The sequence below is a fragment of the Condylura cristata genome, unplaced genomic scaffold (genome assembly GCF_000260355.1).
Source record: "Condylura cristata isolate star-nosed mole 26May11 unplaced genomic scaffold, ConCri1.0 scaffold00017, whole genome shotgun sequence".
NCBI lineage: Eukaryota > Metazoa > Chordata > Mammalia > Eulipotyphla > Talpidae > Condylura > Condylura cristata.
The window spans coordinates 4,736,354-4,746,302 of record NW_004567118.1 but is presented as its reverse complement, the minus strand read 5'-3'; the positions used below and the strand labels follow the sequence as shown (position 1 = coordinate 4,746,302).

The following is a 9,949-nucleotide window of genomic DNA, read 5'->3' as shown; positions in this document are numbered from 1 at the left end:
AAATTTCTGCTATATTTCCTTGACACATAACATTGTAAATCATTGAAAAACAGCAGCTGCCTCCCACACCCCTCCACACCCCTCACTCTCACGCCTCCTGACTTGAATTTGTTTTTATTGCTTGGTAGTTTCCAAAGGTCTTTTGGAATCTTTATCTGCTGCTTCATTCTCTTTTTTCTTGTGGGTTTATATTTTCCCTTTTGTTTTACAGTCGTGCAGTGAGGTTTCAAGAGGGAGAGAAAGTTAATGGGATCAATCTGCCACTTTTAATCAGAAGTCCTTGCATGTGCTCCAGACTTTGGGGCCCCTGTCCCATAGTGAGTGGGGGTGTAATCACTTCTTAAAGGCATCATTTTGCAGGCTAGTGAGGATGGACACACTGGGGCTTGTGGGAACGCACAGACAAACAGTTAGGAAGACGCAGAGGAAGCACTCAGCTGCACCATGATGGCGGCAGCAACATAGAGGGCACAGAGTCTGGAAGTCTCACTGTCAGCTTCCACATCGGGGGGCTGCTCACCCTCATACCGCTCCAGGAGAGACTCCACCTGGAAGGAAACACACCAAGTGACTAAAGGCTAGAGGTGAGGGAATATACCCGAAATGGGAACTACTTAGCCGCTCTATCCTGAAGCGTGGCGGGTGTATTAGCCTACTGTGGCTTCCTGCCCTCTCGGCACCCGAGGCACTGCCGGCCTATCAGTCTGGGCATTCAACAATGTACCAACTGCCGCTCCAGGACTAACCATTTTCTACCACCCCCTTCTCTCACCTGTACACAAAGATCATTCTGGAAACTGTATACCCGGGGATGTGCCACACACTGGCACTGTAGATGGGAGCTGACAGAGAACTGTGAAGTAGGAAGCACCCCAGGGCTTCTGGGTCCCTGAAGACAAGGCCTTCACTGCCTCTATGACCCAGGGCCCTCAGCCAGGTTGTCTTACCTGCTCCTTCAACTGGGGCAAGGTTCCCTTCTGTAGAGTGTCATCCAGGAGCTGCAGCTCCTCAGATAGCCCTGAAGGGATTAAAGAGGGTGATTGGCAGAGAGGAGAGACCCCCAGGGGCACAGGGCTTCAATTCTGGTTGGACCAGGACAAGGCGTTTCCAGAGAGCCCGTGGGAGTGTTGGATACTGGTTATTCCAAATGGACCCTTGCTGGGGCTCTGCGACCCTCCTGGCTTGCAGGTGCCAAGGGGGACAAGCCCCCCACCCCTAGCCTGGAGGTGACTAGTTTCTGAAATGCAAAGTTCTATAACTCACAATGTGTAAAGGACAAAGTCTGCCCCCTTCCACTCAAGAAGGGGGTCCCCAGGCCCCTCTGTGGGCTCAGCATTTCGCCATGCCAGCACACATCCAGACACTACTCACCCATCAAGGCATCCAGGACGGTCAGAATGGCTTCCGCGCGCTTCTCTATCAAGATCCCAGCATCATTAAAGAGGCAAAGTATGAGAGTAACTGCTGCCTCCTCTTCCTCCTCCTCTTTTTCCTCTTCTTCCTCCTCCTCTTCTTCCTCCTCTTCCTCCTCCCGGGAAAACAGGGCCTCAGACACCTGGGCCAGGAGATGGGGGAGGTGAGCACTGACTGGGGGATGTCTCTGTTGGTGGGTCTCTTCCCCACTGGCTCCTCCCTCTCTCTGCCCTGTTCTTTCCTGGACCTCTTACTCTCTGCTGTAGCTTCTGCAGCTCTGGTCATCTCTGAGGCAGTTAGTGAGGCACTTGAGCACATCCTGTTTCTCTGCCTCTGTCAGATCCATAAGGCTTTCCTCCATGTCTTCCACTTTCTCTTTCAGGTTTCTGGTATCCTCTGAATGCAAGGCCCTCCCTGTAGGCACAGCAGTTGAAAACCTGACCCACCCAGCCCAAAGGCTCCATTCCCATTCTCCCTACCCCACTCCCACCACGGCCATGGGCCATCGCCTCCCCCTCTGCTGGAGACCACCCCTCTGTATCTTCCTTTCTTCCAACTCTGTCAACATGAAGCATCCTTCCTCCCAGACACCCACCATCACTGCCTCCCCCTGATCCCTTTCATCTCTCCAGCTCACCCTCCCCCCCCCAGTCTGGCACCAACCCCAAATTCTTCTCCACCTCCAGGAAATAGTCCTAACTATTCAATGTGCCACCTTTGGACCACACGAGTAGGTAGTGAGGGTGTAGAGGACAGTTGGAGTACATGCTCAGCCTGGACTGTGTATGAGAATCACTGGGGAGTGACTGAAAATCCTGACACCCACCATACCCCAATCAATTAAATCAGCCTTACTGGAGGTGGGCCCCAAGCATCACTAGTCTTAAGTTTCCCCACATAAGAACCACTGTGTTTAGAGGAAACAGGTACAACCTCCAAAACTGAGTGGAAACTGGCTTTGGGCTGTGCCTTTGCCATCTCCCCCATTGCCACCCCTGGAACCCCCACACCGTACACACAGCTATCCAGCCCAGCCGCAGTCCTTGAGCCCAGAGGTATGAGCCTGAACACAGCTGGCTCCGCTCCTTACCTGTGTGAGCTGAACCATCATTCTCTGCAAAGAGAGGAAGAAGAATCACAGAGCGTCTTCAGGTTCCCTCCAGCCCCCATGGACATTCTCTTCCCAGGGGTGGAAGTTTCCATGCCCTTGCCCGCACCAGGGAGCCTGCATCGCTGTGCATAAATGACAAGGCACACACACAGAGCCAGCCTGCATCTGCAGCCCTTCCCACAGCCTCCACTGGAGGGCTACGGCTGAGGCCGGTGAAGAAAGGAGCCCAGAGAGGGCTCAGCATATCCTCCATCACTCAACAAATTTGCGTCAGGGCAGAGCTGGCCTCTGTAACGGGACTTTAGGGTGACTGAGCCTACAAAACCTTGTTAGGACTGAACCGGCAACTTTACAACTTCCAGGAGCTTCTTGTATTTTCTACCACATCTAGACTTCTCTCTGCCCCTTTCTGAAAGCTTCTAAGGTAGCACAGTCCTTTCAGGATCCAGGAAAAAACTAAAATTCCAGAGGAGGCCACAGGCAGAAGCTCATGACTCTTCGAGTTGAACACATTCATTTAAAGCCAGGATGATGGGGTCTGAAGAAACTCAAGAGCTAGCTAGATAGGTGCAGATGCAGGACTAGGCCCTGGGCTGACCCAGTCCAGAGCTCCTCCACAGCCATGTCCTGTGAGAACAACCGGAGCACTCAGAGCTTCCTCAAGCAACAAGCCTTCCGCAGGCCAGCGAGCCCAAGGGTTGGAGCCTGGAAGGCCGAGGCAGCGTGCAGCCCCGTCTGCGTCTCTACCAGGCTGGTTTTTCTCCTGCCCTCACCATGGACCCCGCCCCTGGATGCGCCCTGCTACATCCTTCACCCTAAAAAGTCTATACATCCAGGCTATCCTTGCCCATTGGGAATGATGAACAAGAGCCCAGAGGCTCAGAAGCGCACTCACTTTTTGGGAAGGAGGTTGTTTGGTCCGAGTCATAAATATCTAAACCAACACAAAAAAAGAAAGGGGGGGAAAAAAGAAAATGAAAAGATCATCAGAAAGATCAGTTCTCTCTATGAGTTCCTTTTTCTAGTCACTCCCCAGTCCCCACACCCTGCTACTCCACCAAAATGATTATATGGGGAGTCACATTTAGGGAGGAATGAATGTGGAACAAATCCAGGATCAGCATCAGACCTTCCTTCCTATTCCTCGGATCCGCCCCCCACCCCTGTGCTGACTGGGCCCCTCCAGGCTGACAGGCCCCACCTGAGTTCAGGCCCCTCCCTGCTCCCAGGCCTTGCTTACTCATCTTCCCCTCCTCATGGAAGAAGAGCTGCTCCACTCAGTAAGCCAGGACTAAATCGGCAGCGATGGTCACCGAGCGCTAGGGAAGAGGAGATCCAGTGGACTGAGGTGTTTTGCATAGTTATCTTACCTGATCTCCCAATCTTGGTGAGTAGATAAATGATCCACTATGCAGATGAAAGCGCTCAGGCCAGGGAGGGTCAGTGGGTGAGCCAGTTTCAGAGCTAAAATCTAGCAGAGCTGAAACTGAACCCACATCTGGCCTCCACTCAGTTGTTTCCATTGTTCACTCAAGGAATGTGTCTTGAGGACCTGCCCCCCAGCCTTCCAGAAAGGGAGACTGTGAGCAAACAAACAAAAACCCACCCCTGTAGCTATGAACCGTGGGAAGTGCTATGCGCTAGGAAGCAAGTAAAAAGGGGCAGGGGTCCCTAGAAATTAATGGGGAGGGACTTAGCCAGGCCACACAGCCTGTTTGGGGGCCAGAAGAGGAATCCTAGCAAGGCCAAGGAGCTGAAAGTAGAGCCTGGAGTCTGGGCTGGCAGCTCCGACCTGCATGGGTACACCAGCCCCTGCCTCCAGGGTGCTTACTTTGGTCTTGTAGTTGACTCCAAGACCAAGAGGTAAGAAATCAAACATGCCCCAAAATTTGTATGCCCAGCTGTCTGTCAGGGTTTCTTGCTTTTCATTCTTCAGAGTTTCTGTCACCAAATACAGGTCTTCTTTCATTCTGCGGATTTTCCTAAACTTAGGAGGTAGATTTTCCTTCAGCTTCCTGGAGGTTGAAGAGAAAAGTGAGAATGCAGGCTTTCAGGGGCCCCACTCCCTGTGACATCGTGACATTGCTCCCTTTCCATCAGCAAGTCCCTAATTAACCCAAGTGCTTCTCTCTCACAGCCTCTGTGAGTGCTGGCTGGTGCTGTCCTGGTGGGAGCAGGGTGGCTGTCTGTATAGGAATGTTCTAGTGATGCAGAGCAGGGAGAGAGGGGCATCCCTGAACCCCCAAACCTGTCTGCTCTAAATGGATTCTGTCATCCGCCACATCAAGACAAAACATGTAAGACCTTTCATGGAAAGAAACTTTAATACAATGAGTGTGCAATACAGGAAAGACAAAGACTATGGTTTCTAAATCAGGCACCTGAAGTTACCCATCCCTCGTAGGTAAAAGTCCACCTGATATCGTCTTTTGAGTTTGGGGTCCTTGGGTTCACTCTGGGAAAGGTTTCACCCCTTTCATCAGTACACTGAGATTCTTCACGAGACAGAGACTCAGTTATATTTAAAGAGGAAGTTTATTAGAAAGAAATAGGAGAGGAAAAGACACTTGGATAGGTGCAAGTGGGCAGGAAGAGCTTCCCCGAATGGGGCAGGTTTGCAGGGAGAGACCTGCATAGTTGCAGGCAGGCGGTCTTAGGAAGAGGCATCCCTGAGGGAGGTCAGTGCAGGGAAGTCCTGGCATGGTACAGGTCACAGGAAGGTAGGAGGCTGCTGCCCTGCAGAGGGACAGTGGGTGGAAAGAAGCACCTGCATAGGCACAGGTGGGCAGAGGACTGCTGCCCCTTGCTGTCCACATAGAGACAGCTTCTCTTTGGGAGGGCCTCACTCCTTGTGAGCCTAGGTTTGTTGACTTTGAATAGAATCTGAGAGGACAGAGATTCCCTAGTGAGCTTCATCTCTATCTCCATGTCCTTGTCTTTATCTGGGCACCAGGCATCCTGGCTTTGGTGCCCTGATTTTCTGGCTGTGCCAATTGCTGCACTAGCCCCTTCTACCCATCCCTTTGTGTGACTCAGTCTTATGCTGCCTCTCTTGCCTCCATCACCACCCAAAAGGGACTGGCCCAGAGCAAGGCCTGCAACCTCACCACAGGTCTAAATCTATCTCCTTCTGGCGGGCATCTGTAGAAAAGGGTCAGAAATGGGTCTGACAAGTCTGGGAGGAAAACAGCAAAATCAAAATCAGGATAATCGCTGCCTTAGTGAATCCTCCCACTGCTCTCTCACCCATGTCTGTTGTTGTTCAACCAGTCCAGGACCAAGAAGAAAGTGCAGTTTCTTCATGTGTCTCTGCAACATGTGCCTCCTCAGGCCTCAGGCCTCCTTCAGGCTCCCCATCCTGCTTCCTTCCTCCTCAGTCTCTTCTCCTGATTCCTCTCTCCTCTCCTCCAGCTCTACCTTCCTGGGTGGGGCAGGGAAGCTGGAACCTCCCCTTCTCCTGGGGACTACCTTGTTACTCTAGGGGGTGCTTTGACTTCAGTGTGCTTCACCACTCTGCTTGCCTGACACCTGCTGTGTGTGGAGTTTAATAAGTAGATACAGAGTGGTCAAGAAAATCAGCCCTGGGTCCTGAGTTGATCCCTGTCTGGTGAGGAGAGGGAGATGGAAAGCGTTGACTTGCCACAGAGACCAGTGAGATAAGCACAAAATACAGGTTTGGGGGACTCATCGTGGGAGCACAGGAGAGTGGCAGCTTTAACCAGCAGGTTTTGGGCCAAGGCTGAGTAGCAAATCACCCTGGATGCTGCACAGGGGGGATGGAGTGAGCTGGGGGCCTCCAAGTGTTCCTGAGGCTGGTCCCAGAGGAACAAGGCCCCTGAAGGTGGGAGCAAGGCACCCTGGAGCAAAGCAGGGAGTTGAGGAGAGCGGGGAGGAGTGGGGAAGCAGCTCCAGCAGCCTGGGTGCCCTGAGGGCTCTCCCCTCTCCCCGCCCACTGCTGCTCTCCACCGGCCTCACCTGTTCTCCAGAGAATTCAGATATTCTTGGGGTGTGCGGTCCCTCATTATACTAATTTCCTGTTTCTGGGAATTTTTGTAGTTCCCTCTAATTGTTATTTTTTCACAACACACCCCTGACACGATCATGTTAACCTTTTTTTGACAATGCAAAATACCTGCAAGTGGACCTGCAAGAGAAAGGTAAAGTTATCACTGAGCCCCACCCAGAAGATCTCTGTGGAAAGTCCCCCTGGAGCAGCCCTCCTGCCCTCTCCTCCAACGCCTCTTCCCTTCCTCAGCTCCCCCAGCAAAGACTGCCCTCCACAGGGCCATCATAGGGTCACTCTCTGAGGTCTAGCCCCGCTCTGCCATGTTCATACCAAGTAAGCCAGGATAAGTCACTTAACCTTACTTATGGAAGGGATTATCAAGAATGCCTGTTTCCTGTGCTAATGGAAATAAGATAAAATAATGCAGCTAAGGGCCTCCCTGGTGGTGCAGGGGTTAAACAAAGACACAGTGCCAGCCTGGCAGCTGACCCACAGGTCCAGCAGACCTCTCCAGTCTCCCCACTACTCCCCTCAGCAGTGTATTTCAGTCAGTCTGCCTGTTCTGCTCCCCCACTCTGATGAATCCTCTCACACCTACCCCTGCACCTCTGGCCTGTACCCTGTTCTTGTTTGCATATATAAATAAAATCTTTTAAAAATAATAAGGCAACGTAAGCACTTGACGAGTGCTCCCTGAGTGTGAGCTAGTCCTAGTTAACCATTTGAGAGGCTAAAATGAGACAAGGAAAAGTAAAGCTAAAGTATCAGAAGCCTCGGCCAATCAGGAAATTAATATTAAGCCCATTTAAACCACCTCATTAGCACCATATAGTTTAAAAATAACATACATAACAAGGGAGTAGGCCAAAATGCTGAAATCAATAGAAACTACCAATCTACTTCACTGTGAAGGATTTTCTAGATGTTTGTATTCGCCCCGGCCTCTGAATTTTGTTTTATGCAAACAAACTTTCCCTTCAAAAAACTTAACAATCAAAAAATGTTTGCCCCTGCTCCTGGAGAGTAATATAATCATAGCACACCTCCTTGTCCTGGTTTAAAGTTTTCTTCTGTTTACAGTGAACTGGTCCATAGACAGAATGATTATTTAGAAAACTAATTTTTTTTAAAGATTTATTTATTTATGCACACAGAACTGGGGTACAGGCCAGAGGCGCAGGGGCGGTGAGAGGCTTCACCAGAGACAGAGTGGGGAGCAGGACAGACAGATTAACAAAGTGCACTGCTGAGGGGATCAGCGGGCGGGTCAGGAGAGGTCTGCCGCGCTACGTGGGTCACAGACGCCCTGTCTGGTGCAAGGAGGTGCTCCAAACTGCACCGTGTCTGGTTCTTCCTCGAATCTGCTGAGACTCAGTAAGAGGTGGGAACACGCGCCTGCTGGGCAGTGCCCTGCAGAGGGCCCAAGTGAGGGCTCAACAACACTTACCCGGCTTCTGGCACCCTAGAAACCCAGGAACAGCAGAGCTGGGAAGCAGGGGTAGAACAGAGTCCTTAAAAAGCCTTTGGGGAGCTCTATTCACCCCAACTCCACTCAGTCATGATCCCCAGGAAGGGATAACACTGACGTGACCAGCACCAGCAGCAGGAGCGCAGCTGACTCTTACGGAGTGCCTTTCTCTGGGAGCACTCCGGGCAGCCCCGGTGACAGCTGATGGGCATCATTTATCTCATTTGATTCTTGCAAGAGTTGGCAGATGAAGAGACAAACTCAGAGAAAGTAACTTGTCCTGAGGTGTGCCAGCTGGAAGCAGCAAGGCAGGCTTTGCAGCCCGCACCCCCAGGTCTAAAACCTACATCCTCTCTCAACCATTGAACAACATATGAACACTTGAGAAGACTCCCAGCTAATTTAAAAGCAAATTATTTACAAAGAGTGTGGGGGATAGGAAAGGAAAGCTACTTGGAAATAGTAAAGTATTTTTACTTACGATAAAAATAAATTTCCATATCCTGCACCCCTTCTTTCTGTGCAGTTCTGTGCATTACCCAAAAGAGTTATGTGCACATGGACATATAAATTCCAGTTTATGTCTCTGGGTGACTAGGTTGATGGCAATGGGGAGTGAAGAGTGGGGTGCAGTAGGAGCCGCGAAAGCCTCATGCTGACCAGCTCTCCTGATTCATACTGACCTTGGGCACTAGAATCCACATCATCACCCTCCTGCCTCTCCAGTATGTCCATCAAAGTGAGGCCTGTGTCGCAGTAATGGCATCCAAAACCACTGTTCTTTCTCTTCACCAGACTTAAGCATCTATATTTGTCAGAACTAGCAATGCTTCTGACGGCAACCATAGATCCTCCAGCATCCATTTCTTTGACCACAACTTCTGTGACTTTCTCAAATACACTGCCCATTGTTCCTGGGCCAAATGGAGAAAGAATGTCAGTTTCAGTATGTTGGAAAGTATCAGTTCAGGTTTTAAAAACTTCTACCTTTGGTGGCCTAAGGCCTGAGAAGAGCCAAAGGACACCAGGACCCGCATCACTTGCCTTTCCCATTTCTAAGTGTGGTCACCCCACACTAAGGAGGGGTGACTGTCACTAATGCCGGTTCCTCTGGGCCCCTCACTGAAACCCTCCAGAGGAAAGAAGGAGCCGTGATTCCCAAAATAGAAAGTGAGACATGCTCTCTACATCGTGGCTCAGCAGACTGGCCCCTTGTTTAGAGGGGTGTGGGTGGGAAGGCGGGTCCACCACGCCCAGCCAGACCTGCACCCACTTTCTTGAACAAGGCCCCAGAGGGATAAGTGCAGGGCTGCCCCCCACTACCAACTGGTGACTTCTTCCCTCTGTTATGACTTAAGGGGTGCCCCCTCACAACCATTTCCCAATGAGATAGCGGTGGGTGGGCCTCAGCGGAAACAAAAGAGAAAGCATGGAGTGTGAGAGCCCCTCCTTGAGCTGTGGGCCTGGACAAACCCCACCCCAGTTCTCTGCCCTGTCCAGGTCACCTTCTGGGGGCCCCTTACATGTGGGAAAATAAAATGAGTCCCCACCCGGGGCAAGTGTCCAGCTGCACCGGGCCTCCATAGGCCCATCGCCAGGCCCATGGAGAGGGCTGCTCCCTCCCCACCTCCACTCAGTGTGTCCCGCCACACCCCACAGGCTCTCTTACCCCAAGTCCTCTTTACTCTTGCCCCTTCCATTGGTGATTCTACACTTCCTGCCTCTTGAGCTTTCCCCCCATTTCTTCGGTGCCTTTGTCTCCTTCCTCTGGCAAAAATAACCCCCTCATAAGCTTTCTGGGCTCCCCTGCCCACCCTACCTCCACCCACCTTCCCCTCGGTCCTCAGCTGGCCCTGTTCACACAACTACCCTTCTTTATCCCTGTCACCATCATGGTGGCCGACTCTCACCTTACTCCCAGTCTAGGGCTTCTTCTGGGGACCTGAAAAGG

At 51.5% G+C, this 9,949-nt stretch overlaps 1 protein-coding gene across 1 annotated transcript; it reads right to left on the bottom strand.

The window, feature by feature from the left end:
* Positions 1-410: 410 nt before the first annotated feature.
* Positions 411-8,907, bottom strand: GSDMB (gasdermin B). The gene is made up of 8 exons (XM_012726045.1): positions 8,682-8,907; positions 6,500-6,668; positions 4,356-4,539; positions 3,416-3,468; positions 1,668-1,823; positions 1,372-1,487; positions 948-1,018; positions 411-548 (listed from the first exon to the last, which is right to left on the bottom strand). Exons 1-8 carry the CDS (start codon positions 8,905-8,907, stop codon positions 411-413), a joined length of 1,113 nt encoding a protein of 370 aa, XP_012581499.1.
* Between the last annotated feature and the right edge of the window lie 1,042 nt (positions 8,908-9,949).

Excerpts from the sequence above, each read along its gene's own strand:
- GSDMB (XM_012726045.1), bottom strand. The coding sequence starts at position 8,907 with ATGGGCAGTGTATTTGAGAAAGTCACAGAAGTTGTGGTCAAAGAAATG. Across the intron at positions 1,824-3,415 it reads ACCTCCTTCCCAAAAAGTGA|GGCCTTGCATTCAGAGGATA; the intron begins GTGCGCTTCTGA and ends GCCTACAGGGAG. Across the intron at positions 1,019-1,371 it reads CGTCCTGGATGCCTTGATGG|GGCTATCTGAGGAGCTGCAG; the intron begins GTGAGTAGTGTC and ends TAATCCCTTCAG.